Source organism: Scatophagus argus, chromosome 18 (genome assembly GCF_020382885.2).
Source record: "Scatophagus argus isolate fScaArg1 chromosome 18, fScaArg1.pri, whole genome shotgun sequence".
Taxonomy (NCBI): domain Eukaryota; kingdom Metazoa; phylum Chordata; class Actinopteri; family Scatophagidae; genus Scatophagus; species Scatophagus argus.
Window position 1 is genome coordinate 18,015,405 of NC_058510.1, and position 15,055 is coordinate 18,030,459.

Here is a 15,055-nt window from a genome sequence, read left to right on the forward strand (position 1 = left end):
TTTTTCTCTCTGTAACAATGTCTCATCTTCTCTACCTCCTACCCCTTCACACAACGGGACATTACTGAGATACTTCTTACTAAAAATATAGCAATTCAACACGTTTTATCAGTGCTTTGCAGGCTGTTATATTAAATATGTAACAGTAATAATCTTTGCTGCAGTGCATTGGTTGTGTTCTCTGCCATCTTGTTGATTCTGCCTCTCACTATGTTGCTGGATAGCACGGGGGTCAATTTTATTTTTCTGTTTACTGTTAGACAAACGAATGACTTTGAAATCTGCTCGTAAACACAGTCACGACGGAGCTGCAGATAACACTGTTATTTTATGATCATTACGTTGTCACATAAAACAAACAAGAATACAATGACAGCAGCTGTGCTGTGAGATCAAGCCAGAACTGAGCTAAATTTGCTATGTACATTCACTGAAGCATCTCAGCATGGCCTTTTATCCCTTCATGAAAGAGTGCTATTTTTAACTTCACTAAATAAAAGAACATACAAACTTTATATATACTTTGAAATGTTGCTGCTACAGAACTGAATTATGTGTTGAGACATCATCTTTTAAGAATTTTTTTTTTATATACTCTCTTTGAAATTTAAAAATCTTTGTGACTCTGATGACCCCTAGTGGACGCCTGGACACTCAGGTTCGGGAATATTAGAACTGTGTAGAATTTCACAGATGCTGAGGTAGTCATATACTATATGGACAAATTGCATTCTAAATACAAGGACAGCTTTGCAACTGTAACAGCTTCCACTCTTCTGAGAAGACTTTCCACAACATGTTGGAGTGTTTCTGTGGGAATTGTTGCCCATTCATGCAGTAGAGCGTTTGTGAGGTCAGACACTGATGTTGGACGAAAAGATCTGGGTCACAGTCTCCATTCCAGTTCATCCCAAAGGTGTTGGATGGAGTTGAGGTCAGGACTCTGTGTGGGCCAGTCAAGTCCTTCCACCGCAAACTCGTCCAACCATGTCTTTATGGAGCTTTACTTTGTGAGCAAACTGTTGCCACAAAGTTGGTAGCATAGCATTGCCCAAAATGTCTTGGTGTGCTGAAGCATTACAGTTTCTCTTCACTGGAAGTAAGGGCCCAAGCCCAGTCCCTGAAAGACAGCACCATACCATTACCAGTCTTCCACCAAACTTTACAGGCTGGCCGAAGTGTTGCTGTTCCTGAACGTTTCCACTTTCCTACAATATCACTTACAGTTGCCTGTAGAATATCCAGCAGGGATAAAATTTCACAAACCGACTTAATGGCTTCTATGTTTCTTACCTGTACAAAACTGTGCTCGAGTCATCCTTAATATTGTTACACATTGGGATCTGATATGGCCACATTTAAAAACTAAAGTGAAGAGCCAAACAAAAGAATCAGATCTGAGAAATGAAACTGAACTGAGCATTGTGAACGCGGCCTTGGTGTCTTCACAACTACGCTACCTGCTATTATATCAAGTTAAAATGATAGCTGAGTCTTTTTCCTACCAATTCGTATGTTCAGCAGAGAAGGGAAGCACGACATGTGGTGTCAGCTGTATTCATGTATGTCTTTGTCCAGGGATCGGGCCACAGCGGAGCAGTGTCTCAAACACCCCTGGCTTCGGTCCACTGGGCCTCCGGAAACACAGACGGTGGAGGGGATCCTCCCGGTGGTGGACCAGCAGGCATCCAGCTCCACCAGTAGCTCCACCAGTAGCCCCGAACCACCCAGCAGCACAATAACAGCTGAGGAGGAGGAGGAAGAGGAGGAGGGGGAGGCCCCAGTGACGGAGGAGCTTATAGTTATGGCTGCCTACACCCTGGGTCAGTGCCGCCAGTCGTCCACCTCCACCTCAGAGAAGGAGGCTCTGGCTGCCGAGCAGAAGGCCATCTCCAAACGTTTCAAGTTTGAGGAGCCTTTCAGTGCTCTTCAGGAGGTCCCAGGAGAGTTCATCTACTGACCTCAGTACTGAGGAGTAAAAGTTAGTGTTCTGCAATAAATATAGACCTCCTGATTATACAGACTCCCCTCCATATATGCTATATATGATCACTCAATCTGATATTTAAGCTGTTGGATTTTAAGTGCATTTTTGGCGTACCTACTCACCTTTTTCTCCCCCCGATACAGCCACCCAGGCCATCTCCTGAAGCACTTACAGTAGGTTCATGTCTCTCTCTTTAGGTTTGCTCTTTTTCTTTTCCCCATGAACAACTGGCCAGGCGTAGACAGTGTTACGAAACTGGGATATTTCGAGATGCTCCCGTAGAGTTTGGAAATTTAAACTTCAACTTTTGGCGTTGAAGAGTGAGGTCTTCTTTGGAGATTTTAAAACTGACTTTGACTTGTCAAACAGTGAGCCATCAATCAGAGAAGAGGCAGACAGATAAGGGCCTCAGGTTGGTGGACCATGACTGAACAGCTGCTAAATGGACCTGCCCCCCTCCGAAACACCAGAAAATAAATATTGATATTTGTGCTATATATATATATATCTAAATTGTCTTACTTATTATTTAATTCATTATTATTATTGTAATTATTATTGTTATTATTATTACTCAGAGTCCACACCTTAACAGACTGTCTAGAAGTCTGATTGTCCCAGTTACTTGCAGGTGCAGGGCAGTTGGACATTTGAATTCACACAGAGACAAATCCAAAGGGTCAGGAAACCAGACCAGAGCTTAGCCACCCGAGTGTTAACAATGACCTGTCCTCAGAAACTTATAGACAGCAAGTGCTTGATGGTCCACAATGAGGCTGTACGGTATGTTTATATGTATATATATATATACACACAGTGCAGAGCTTTACATTGTGCTTTGCATTAAGGGTTTCTTAACCACCACCACCCCACCACCCCCCAAACAAAAATGAATCCATTTAAAAACAGAAATTGTTTGTCAGTCAGTTTTCCGTTTTAAATTTCTGTGCCGTCAACTTAAAACCACATTTTTACACTCTGCCAAACATAAAACCTTCCTGATTTAAAGCGTCATAATAACAAAGAGTAACAAAGAGTATCAGCTGTTCGTGTCTGTAGTTGGTGGTGTCCTGACAGTCTCACGATCTCTTTATTTTTTGTTGTTGTTGCAATAGTGGCCACTGAAACAAAGCTGCAGATGTATGTGGCATTGCTTGTTTGTAACTATAGAAAGAGTCATAACTGATCTTGGTTGAATTTTGAGGTGTCTTGTCAACAGTTTTACAGATGTTTCTTTTATAATGGTGGTCTGTGGTGGGGGAAAAATGCCTATTTTGGAATTTTTCACTGCAGTTTTGTGAGTGGCCACTCAGCGAAACTGAAAACAAGTCAGAGCAGCACTGTCGCATCAGCTGTGAATAATACATTCAGCTCTGTCAAAGACATCAGGTCGTCTCCGAGGTGTCGCCGCTAAGGAGGACACCTGACTCGCACTCACCGATGTAGAAACTGACTGACTGTCTCCTGCCACAGATGGCTGATGATGCGTTTACTGATGGTGAAAGTTCCACTTTGTTAGGTGGAAATCTCTCCACAGCATGTAGAGATTGTGTATAGCGAATCTTCACTTCCGGTCATCATCCATGTGCATGTGTGCTGATGACTGAAGAGGTTGATTTGCTGTCTGAACTGTTTGTTGATTTTATCACAAAACAGTGAGACGTAGCTCACTTTTCTTACCCGTCACATGATTTTTAAATTCAGAAGGCAAATTGTAGTTAACGTCAGTCCGCTTCCTTATCTGTGCCGCTCTCCTCTGAACAGAACCAGCTCCTGCTCTCTCAACCCTGTTTATGTTTTGTCTTATTTTGTATTTGGTGCCATGCTTGGAGATTTTCTCTATGATTTGATGATCATAGCTCTCATTGTCTTTTTTTTTTTTTTTTTTAAACTTTGGGTATTTCTGTTTAATATTGCAGATATTTCTGAGGAGTTTTATAATTCTGTGTACATAATGCAAATTTGTGTTGTTGTTTTTTTTTTAAAGTCTTTTAAAAGGTATTTTCAGCAGTACTGTTTAAAGAGCCATTTCACATATTCCTCTTACATCACCGACTGAGCTTTCCATGGTTCTGTGTTCTCTGAAGCAATAAAGACAAAATCTGTACATGTAGACATCAAGCAGTCTACACTTCCAGTGGGTCTGTACTGTACTTTCTGTTTAAGAAACTGTAAGCTCTGTTACCATAGGAACAGATTTGTACATTCAAATCCCATACTGTAAATAAACATTTCAAAAGTGAATTGAGAGTTTTGAGTAATCATGTGTGATGAGAGGACAGGACGGAAAGTGTGTTCTGGTAGGCATACTGGATATGTCTACAGCATATTATCAGTATTATATTGATACTGATAAATAAACACAATAAACCCTGCAGATGAACCTCAGATATTTGGAAGGAACTGTGCTTGTAGGAGAACAATATCTGGTCAAGATCCTTCTGGTGGCTGGGAAGAAAGCCATTACTATTACTTTTTTTTTTTAACCATTCCATTGTAATCCAGCTCCATCCATCCATCCATTTTCTATACCGCTTATCCATCAGGGTCGCGGGGGAGCTGGAGCCTATCCCAGCTGACTACGGGCGAGAGGCGGGGTTCACCCTGGACTGGTCGCCAGTCAATCGCATCCAGCTCCATGTAAGCTCTAATTCTGAGGAACTTATGTTTTTGAGTTACTGAGTTACGACTAAATTAAGCAAAAATCTTACTGTCCTTTCACTTAACCTGGGTCCTCTTTCACATGCATGGCTCACATGCTGATATCAGACTTACTTGATCCAGTTACTCCTCATCAAGCCAACATGGCTCTTGAAACAGTGCAGATCAGTTGTTCATCTTTGAGAAAGTTGCTTTAAATAACTGCTTTTATTCTTGAAAGAAAAGCAATCGAAGCATTTGATTGGCTACAGCGAGGCTCGGTTACAAATCGGAAATTGGAGCAAATTGGAGAAAGTTCCCCTGAGGCCCCAGACCCTTGGAGGAAGTTGCCTGTGAAAGAATTATTTTATGAGAATAACTGTTTGTGTTTGGTAACATGACAACCAAAAACAAACAAACAAAGGCCCTAAAGCGACATTTTCCCTGTCTGTTAGAGGGGGCCGGTGTTAAGTCTAGTTTAATGACTTAAATATTTCAGTTGATAATATGCTCACAATTTTTACTGCAGCTAAGGCTGAAGAATTAAACGCACAGTATTCTAACTGCAAAAATGAACTCTGTCATAAACAATGACAATTATACAGGTTAAAATAGATGATTATGAACTTGGAAAAATATGATCTGTAATTTTTTATTTATTTATTTATTTTTACCTTAAGAAAGGCGCTCGAACGTAACCACATTTTGCTGTTTAAATTCACTTGTGCACAGTTTATATTTAGGATGAATCTTTTCATACATGCTTTGTTTAAATGACAGCTCTCCATCCAAAAACGTTTACTTGAACAATCAACCATCCATCAGCAGATATCTCAATAAATGACCTGTCACGGTGGTGCAGTGGTTAGCTGGGCCCTTCTATGTGGAGTTTGCATGTTCTCCCTGTGCCTGTGTGGCTTTTCTCCAGGTACTCCTGCTTCCTCCCACAATACCAAAAACATGCACATCAAGTTAACTGGCTACTCTACATTGCCCCTAGGTGTGTGTGTGAGTGATTGTCTTTGTGTGTCAGCCCTGTGTGTGACTGGCGACCAGTCCAGGGTTTGCCCCGCCTCTCGCCCGTAGTCGGGGCCTTCAGTAGCAGATGAAGTTTGCTCAGATGTTTATGAACACCACACCAAAACCACTCATTGTATCCACTGGGAAGAGGTGAAACATCACAGACCAGCAGTGAGGGTAAGATCAAAGAGGACACTCACATCTGACAGCAGAGATGGATCCTCGTCTCCACCCATATACAACCACAAACTGAGCAACTCCAACTACTAAGACCATCAGATGCAATGGAAAATGTAAGCAAAGAATTATTTCTCAATGTTCTATTATCCAAGTCAATGACAGAATCATCAAATTCAGGCCAAACATTAATCTGTTTTGAATTTTGTTTTCGCTGTGTGACTGTAGCTTCACTCTGTTAACGTGTGACAACATGTTCTTCTGCACCATGACACTTATTGCTAAGCTGCAGTCTTCCCTCAAGGGGCCACTAGATGGAAGCAGTGGTTTATCTTAAAGGCCATGTGGAGGATGTGATCACAAAGCTTAAGAGTTTGAATGCACTGTCCACAAAGGTGCAAAGAAATGCTTGAAATAAAAAGCTATCATGGCATTTTAACGTGTATAGTTTTGGAGAAGAGAATATTTCAAATAAAAATAAAAATAGGGTGAATTTAGAAGTCTCCAACTTTTCAGGGGCATAAACAACAGCAAAAACAGAAATAGTTTCATAAAAATATGCATATAGCAAATTGATTAAACTGACTCATAACTGATCAAATGTGTTCTTTTACCCCTGAAATATGGAGAGTTCTGAAATGACTTCACAGATGCAGTTTTCATTGTTTGTGTTTCATAGACACAAACTGAACTATAAACCCAGCTTGACTTTCTCATCGGTTTATGTTTTGTTGTTTTGTTGTTTTTTTTTCCTGGATGATGGAAATTCAGCAGAGCTCCATATTGGCAATGCTGGGAGCTGCTCTGTGCATCTGCACAGCTTGTTAGCAGCTGAGTGGTGTTTCTTAGCACCAGCTGTTTGTGGAGAAGAAAATGTTATTCTCCCAGCTGGTCTGGGGATTCAATCTGGTGAACATTCATAAGTGTGTGCACCTTCTCTGAGAGACTTAATGTACAATATGTACCCAATTCTTCCAGCAGAAAAACAGATGCTGCCAGTTAATGTGTATGAATGCTTATCTTTCCGAGATTCAGCAGCACTACGGTATCCAGTACAGAGTCACACATTAAACGTGGCGCCAATTAGCTCTCCTGTGTCATAGGGCTCTGTCTTGGGGACATGAAGACAGACGGACACATACATAAACGCATTATGGTGTCTGCACTTCCTGTGCTGCAGCAATCTGCCGAGCCAGAGCTGCAGCAGTTATCTGCTGCTGTGCCACAGCAGCCTCACTTCCTGTGCTGCGACAGCCTCCTATTTCCCTTGCTCCACCACCTTTACCTGCCATTCTCTCGACCTCTGGCCTCCAGTCCTGCAGCCTCATTGCCCCTTTGCTCCACTCATCTGTCTTGACCCAAGCCACCTGTCTGAGCATTCCTGCCCGGCTTCTGTCTGGTCTTAAGGCTGTCCACCTGAGATCCTCTGCTGCATTCTTCAGCTCTCAGACTTCCCCCTGGGATCACTGAGGTCAGTGTGATTATTCTTCTGGCCAGCAAGAATGTGTGTAGGAAACTTCATAGTAACCAATCCACTAGTTGTCTAAATATTTCATTAAAAGCCAAAAAATTCCAATCTCATGGTGGCACTAGATGGAAAGCCAGGGAAGTAGTGAAGTCATCAGGATTCAACCTCTGAGGACCATGCTTGTCTATAAAAAATGCCACAGCAATGCTATGGCAAAAAAACCATGACAAGTCCCTCTGCTGAAAAGGAAATGAACTTGAATCATTTTGAGTTTTACTTCAATTTGTAGAAATGAAAACATGTTTTGTGGTGTGGAAGGAAGGAGGCAGCAGCAGGCAGATGGTTTTGTCAGCATCACAGGTCCAAGAGATGAGGTCTGTTTAAATGTTTAAACTCACACAACAGTTGATTTTTTTTTTTTTTTAACAGTACGTACAAACATGAGAGTGTAGAGTGGACCAGCAGCAGCGCACTGAGTTACAGTTACTAAAACACAATATCCACAGAGACCAACAGGCAGCTGCAGAGATAGAAAGTGAGAGCCGAAACAATAACACCACACTGAATCAATCTGACAACAGGACAGTCTGAAAACACAAACTACAGATGAGGCTGAAGCTCACAAATGACATGTGAGGAATGGCAGGAGAGAGTTTGAGAGGGGAGAAGAAAAATACATCAACAGCAGAGAGCTGTGGAGCCAGCAGTGCTACATGTTCAGTACATGCCATGCATCCATTTTTCCTTCATTATATACACAACAGTTTAGGCCAGACATTAGATATGTTATACAGCTGAATAGATCAACAATTAGAAAAATATAACATGATGGTTTCATAGAGCCTGGCCCTTTAGTGTGCTCTCTGGGTGCCAGGTGAGAGGTGACCTCCAGGGGGCATCACACCCTCTCAATCCACAGCTTGTATTTAACATGAGAAAAACAAAAACAAACTTCTATTTACATTTTCTGAAACCGTGAAGATAATATTCATCGTCCAACTGCAGTGTGTCTGTGTCCACGTCTGGCAGCGGCGGAGCTCCCTTCCGGCTCCCTTCTTTTTGTCGTTCTGTCAAACTTTATTTTAAAGGAAAGCTTGTTTTATAGTAAATGTCTTATTTGTCTAGTTTCCATCCATCCTTTTGTCACCTTTATTTTATGTGATTTTATTCTATCTGATAGAATCTATCAGATCTTAAACTATATGTTTTTATTCATGTTTTCTTGTTCTTATCATTAGCGTATTTTTATGTTTTTGTTGTTTTTCTATTGACTGAGTTTTATCTGTTCTGTAATGCATTTCGTGACTGTGCAGCAGTAGAAGTATTACATTACATACATTTTTGACTGATTGCTGTTTGTCATTTTATTGTAATACTATAATCACTTCTGAAAATGATGTAAATCAGCATTTGAATCAAAGTTGCATAACCTTTAAGGACAGCATATATGCCCAGAAACAACTTAAAGTAATTTATCAGCAGTTTTTTATTTTCCTTGTTTGTTATTCACCTGGCAACAAAGAACTGCATTCTCTGAGACCGAAGCGAATGAATCAAACATTAACGTGGGGGTTTTGACAAAGAGCCCAAATCATCTTAAGTGACAAAATCATCTTCAAGGTCATATTCATCCATCAGCCTGCTGCTGCTGCTGCCTCCTTCCATGCCAGCTTCATAAATCAGTTTCTTACACAAATGCAGATTATGCAGATGCCTGTTCAGGTTATGCTACTTGTACGTCTGTGGTTTGTTTTTCTTGCCTCTGTAGATTTGATCTAAGTGTTTTTCCTTATCTCAATGTCAATGAACTATATCAAGGCCTATATATTGATGTTAATCCACTACAGCGGTAATGTAACGCACTGAATTACAGTGAAAAAGATGACTAATGTTCCTGAACTGTGCTGCAAATCTCAGCTACAGGGACTGTAGTGTTTACATCCTCTGATACTCAGTAATTACTACATCAGAGTTCTGATTTGTCTGGGGGCAAAGCTGGAAACAGAGCAGATGAAAGACAGAAGTGGCAAAGAATCACTCAGTGTGTTTGTGTGTGTGTGTTTTCTCCCTAGAACATTTTTCCTATTAGTGCTACTGCTGATTCTGATGCAAAACAATCCCTACACCAAATAACAAGTGGCTGCAGCAGACATCTAAGCGGCCCTCTTTCCCATTATGCTTCAGAGCAGAATGCCAAAATAATTTAACGCAAAAGCAGTGGCTGGACTACAACAAATCACACAAATCACCGAAGTTAAGTACAGTACACATGCATATACATCTTCTTTTTTTGTGTGCATTTGCTGTGTCATAATTGAATGAAAAACACATATTAAAACAGGGTCTGTCATGGCTGCAATCAGCTCATGTCATCGATGATAAGGTCTGCACGTAGTTCCGACTCCACAGCTGTGATTGGACAGGCAGCTCCCCGCACCTCTCCACCTCTTAAACTAATGACGGCGCTTTGTATTTAGTATTAGCTTTGTATTTAGTTTATTTGGCAGGCCATTTTGTTTTCTGCATTGTGATTGCTTCAAAATTCAGCTTCAATTAGCATGCATGGTCACAGTTTTACACTTTTTACAACACTTATAATGTCATCTGCTAATGTTATTGACGGAACTATACAACACAGTGTATTGCTTTCAAAGATGAGGTTAGCTTGGTTGAGTAGCATGCCAGTTAGCTTAACGTGTTTTTTGGTGTTGGCTAACATGCTATCAGCTAGAGTTTTTTTTCCCCCCAAAATGTTCCACATACTCCTGCCCTAATGTGCTATGATTGGCTACTGTACTGTGATAGATTTGGAAAGCCTTTTTGCCTTTATTAAGTCAGGTGGCGTAGTTTAAAAAGCAAAGTCAGAATAGGTAGGAGATTGTCGTGGATGACTTTCACTCGTGGATCAGGGTCATGGCTCATATAAAACTAATAGTTAACACTGACTTTTTATTTTTAGACAGAGTTGCCTTTTTATTTTGTTTTTTCTTCTTCGGTTTTCAGTCATAGTTTGGTGAAGTTTGGACAACACAACTACTACTAGTTTAGGAAAAGATCATGGTAAAGCAAAGTCAACACTGACTTTTGGTTTTAACACAGGACAACAATAGCAGTTCCCCCAGGGGAAAGAGCTGTCTAGCAGAGAGGCTGTCAGGCACAGAGTGGTAGGACAGGACCAGGTGGAACAATCTACAATATTAGTCAGGATGCTGTTATCTGATTGTGGTTGCTGGTGTGTGAGGGACCAGAGTGGTCTCCCCAAATAAAGGGCTCTAGGCAAGTTCAGATTCAGGTGGAAGAGGTTTGGAACAGGAGGCAGCAAAGTTTCAGGTGCCAGGGGGGGATAAAATAAAAAGGCTTTTATTTTTATAAACTCACAGCAGCTCATAGTGCTTCTCTCCAAGATGTCCAGAAGCTAAATGAGGCTCCCTTAAATAGGGCTGCTAGTTGAGCCCAATTGGTTCAAACCATTATCGAGGGATCACCGAAAATCATCATTGTCCATACAATATTATTAATCATAATAAATCAATACTTAAACAAACAATGCACCATTTCATTTCCCCACACACCATATATTCACACATCACACAATAACTTTGTAGAAATACTCCATAATCAACACAGTAAAGAAATACAAACACCCCTGAGTGCAATGGGACGTGCCCCCTTGCCCCACGCTCAATAAAGCCCGCCCCTGCAGCAGCGCGCGGTTCCGCAGAGGAGTAGTGGAACCGGACTGGGAATGCAGGTGAGCACCTGTACGTGAGTGTATGAAGAACCAGAGTCTTTACAAACGGACAGAGGAAGAGTGAGAGGAGTAGTGGGTACTTCACTACGCGCCTGGATGCTGGACCGGGGAGAAAACTGTCACGGGTGAGTTGTGGATGTGGTGAGCGAGGGGCACGGCGGGCCGTGCTCACCTTCCCACATGGTGATATTGTAGACAAAATGAATATAAGCTGCTCCAGCGTGCGTACCTGATGACCTACCTAAATTTAGAATGAAACTGTATTCCTTTCTGTCAAGGTGAAGGGAAATGGCTCATGATAAACCAGTCGCTAACTAGCTGCTATAGATAAGTCTAGTGTAATGTCTATGACAGTAGTTGGACATTTGAGCTGGGGATTGTTTTCAGGTGAACCTATCCATTAAACCAGCTGGGCCAGCCATCAATCCATATAGGAATGCAAACAATTACGGCTGGTTGGTAAAGCAAGAAGAATGATCCAAGGCAGGTTTAAGGTGGGTCAGATGTGGTTCTTTTATTCATCCATCTTGGCAAACAGCACAGAGTCATCAGAACAGTAACAACTCATGTTAAAATGGCGCCTATATATAGTGTGTCTTAGCTAATGACCCTGGAAGATTCCACCCACGGGGATCCACTGCCTACTAACATAAGTAACCCACCATTTTTATTTCTTTATATATATACAAACATATTCAGTAACCTATACACACCCATTTACATCAACTATTACTAACAACAAACACATCTAAATCACCTTATATTTCTTGTACTACACTGCACACATATCCATCACCCCACACCAATTCACAATTGGTTTTCCCCCGGAACTATAAAATCTGTGTCTGTTGCCAGGGGAAGCCTTTTGCCTGAACACCCAAAGACAGAAAGATTGGTGAGTACACAACACTTCTTGATCTACTTAATGCACACACTAAGCAACCCAATACAGCTTAGCTTACCTCATTTTTAACCAAGTAACACATATTAAATATACACATTTAATCCTATGTCCCTCTCTTCTAGGTGAAACTGTGTGGCCCACACAGCACCTATCAACAAAGTCAAAGTCAGACCCGGAAAAGGACAATAAATATATTGATAAATATTCAATAAATAAGGTAAATATATCCATATAAATGTTTAAACAAGCAATGTGTTAAAATGTATTGTGCAAATCTTCAATAAAGTGCTGTTGCTCTTAAAGTGCCTGTGCAGTTATTAAAGTGCATATGTAGTCTTACTCAGTCAAAGTGCAGGGTGATATATGTGCAAAGCCAGGTGACGACGTGCCCTTTGTCACAATCCAATTAGTTTAGCCTGACTATTTTATACAATGTAGACACAAGATTGGGTTAAGTAGCCGAGTATCTGCTCTTTACTTGGCAGAGAATAAGATTTAAAGGCAATTTAAAGGCACATTAGGTCAGGGTTAGCAAATGGTGTCGCCTGTCAAGGGCTCTGTAGATTTATGATGGCAAAGATTTATGATATTGTATATAAATGTAGTGTCTCTGTTACATAGTGCTATTGAATGCGTGAGCTGGCAAGTTCGTCATCTGCTGACGACTATCCCTGTGTATTGTGCCCCCGCCCACCCAGGACCATAATAAAAGTAAGCATACCATCTTATGTTATCCTTGACAGTTTCTAAAAGATTGTACAAGGCGCTCATTTCGTTTATTTACATAATACTTGACAATTCAGTAATTAGTTTGGAACAGAGAAACATGCAGTTGAGTGTGGTTGCTCTCATCAGAATGTATGAAAAGCTAAATTTCCTCATACCAAAATGGTCCAGTATTCACTCAGTAAGCACAGTAGGTCCAGGATTAATTATGGGTGAATAAATGTGTATTCAATTTATTCAGGTCCATTTCCTTACAGGGTCAAATCCCAACAAATTTGTCTCATGACACTTTCCAATTAGAACAGGTCTAGACCAAACTTTACAATTTCATGTAGCTAAGCTAATTATTGTACAGTTCCTCTATTTCGATGGTGACACACAAGCAGTTGGTCAGTAAATATTGGTGAGCCAGTGCTTAACCCAATGTGTTAGGAAAAGCTGTTTCTATTATCTAAATTGTAATATTGACAACTAAGGGTGGTGTGACCAATAGGATTCTGGGAATTTATATTTAATATATGTTCCAAAACTGCCAAAAGGACCACGCACGGGTGAGGGAGGGATGGAGACAAGTAACAGCCAATATGCTGGTAGGGAAACACTCTTAGTGTGGGAGGAAACCGAGAGCCATGTTGATTTCTGTGGCAGTTGTTTTCTACTTTAACTTGTGGAGCTAAGTCAGGTGTCGTCATGTGACCACAGTACAGACTCTCAGTCACATGACAACAGGCGGTCACAGAGGCAGAGACGAAGGCTGAAGCAAAGCATAACAAAGTCTTTACTGGAGAAACTGCCTCGGTAACAAACGGCTTCGTCAGTAAGTTCAGCCAAGATGGAATGGGTTAAGCTTGAATTTAGAATTTGACCACACGGCCGCAGAAGTGTTTTTCTGTATTTTTTTTTATAAACACTGGCCAACTGGTTTCGCACTGCTTTCAGTCTTTATGCTAAGCTAAGCTAACCAGGTCCTGATTCCAGTTCTGTAAGACCTGATACTGATATCAATATTATTATTTTGCTTTTGAAAAGAAGGCAATTAAAAAGTGAAACATATTCCTTTAAAATAAAACCTTCATCTTCAAATAAACCACACTAAAGTGCACCAAGTGAGGCCTCTGTCACAACAACATGCTGCGATCTGCGGCACAGGCAGCATAGCTAACAAGTGGGTAGGATCAGGAGTTGTGACCACTGATATGTATAAAGATGGACGACACATCTCTGCTTCATCCCACTGTACAGAATAAAGCCAAAATATTCTGGATACAAGGGCTGCCATCTTGTGGTGGTGATGTCATTTGGAGCCAAAGCTACAGTATTGAGTTCCAGCCCATACACCTACTGACACTCCACATCCCTTTTATAGCATCAAATAACTAATTAAAACCAAATTTATCAGAAAATTAATACTTGAACATACATCATTGTGATAAGTACTAAATTAAATGACAGAAACCATCTTTGGGAAAAATGTATTTGACGTGTATGTTGCGTTTTTAGTTTGGTCCATGTCCTATCAGCTAATATGGAGAGGGAGGGAGTTAAGACTGGTACTGTAGTCACTCATCACATAACATACTGGTATAGTCTCTCATCCAGGGGATTCTACAGAGAACAGATGCCCATATATCCTGTGTATCATTAATTTCTTCTCCCTGACAGTAACATCCAGCTTTATGTTCTCCTCTCCCTCCTGTCAGTCACAATCTGCTGCTCTGCAATACACACACACACACACACTCTCTCTGCTGAGGGTCTCAGTGTGTGTCCTCCATAGAATTGAACAAAAGCAAAGTATAATTTCCCATATAATGGGACATTAATTGTAGGTGTCTGGTGTCAGTAGCCTGAAATCAGCAACGGATACACAAAAAACACACTGTGTGACACTGGTTTAATAACCAAAGCTTTCACACAGGTTGCACAGCTGGCCACCACACCCTGCTAACTCATGTTCCAGCAGGTGTTTGAATACATGATGGCAAACACCAGTCCTCAGCAGTTCACCAGCAGTTTCTGTACTGTTAGTAACATTTGACTTTATATGAAAAGGAATCACCTTGTGTTCCTTCTTTTATTATTGAACATTTTCCACCAACCTTTTTACCCACTTTACTAAATTGACAATATTTTTACAAGACAAACATTATTACAAGAAATACTAAAAAAAAAAAAAACTGGTGCAACTTTGTTTTTTAAAGATTAAAGACAATACAAAAAGACTGAAGAAACTGAAGAAATTTGTCTTTCTGCAGTTAAATGATCAATTCCATTACTGTTGACATTCCATAAATGACCATATTTTCTGTAACTAAAACATTATAACTCTTTTCATTCTACTCCATTTTCATTCTAAAAGTGAACTGAGTACAATATTTAAAT

The 15,055-nt window shown here is 40.7% G+C and overlaps 2 protein-coding genes across 3 annotated transcripts in view; both read left to right on the plus strand.

The window, feature by feature from the left end:
• stk17a (serine/threonine kinase 17a) overlaps positions 1 to 4,231 on the plus strand; it is a 29,603-nt gene extending 25,372 nt beyond the window's left edge. Inside the window, exons 7-8 of one of the 2 annotated variants that reach the window (XM_046370860.1) lie at positions 1,579 to 1,981; positions 2,185 to 4,231. In XM_046370860.1, coding sequence (XP_046226816.1) covers positions 1,579 to 1,960 — 382 coding nt within the window. In that variant the 3' untranslated portion in view covers positions 1,961 to 1,981; positions 2,185 to 4,231. Of the gene's footprint in view, positions 1 to 1,578 lie in introns of both variants that reach the window. The other variant, XM_046370859.1, reaches the window with a different exon arrangement.
• Positions 4,232 to 12,049: 7,818 nt separating this feature from the next.
• Positions 12,050 to 15,055, plus strand: part of vopp1 (VOPP1 WW domain binding protein) — a 32,422-nt gene continuing 29,416 nt past the window's right edge. The window contains exons 1-2 of the mRNA XM_046371997.1: positions 12,050 to 12,164; positions 12,569 to 12,658. Coding sequence (XP_046227953.1) covers positions 12,578 to 12,658 — 81 coding nt within the window. The 5' untranslated portion in view covers positions 12,050 to 12,164; positions 12,569 to 12,577. The remainder of the gene's footprint in view (positions 12,165 to 12,568; positions 12,659 to 15,055) is intronic.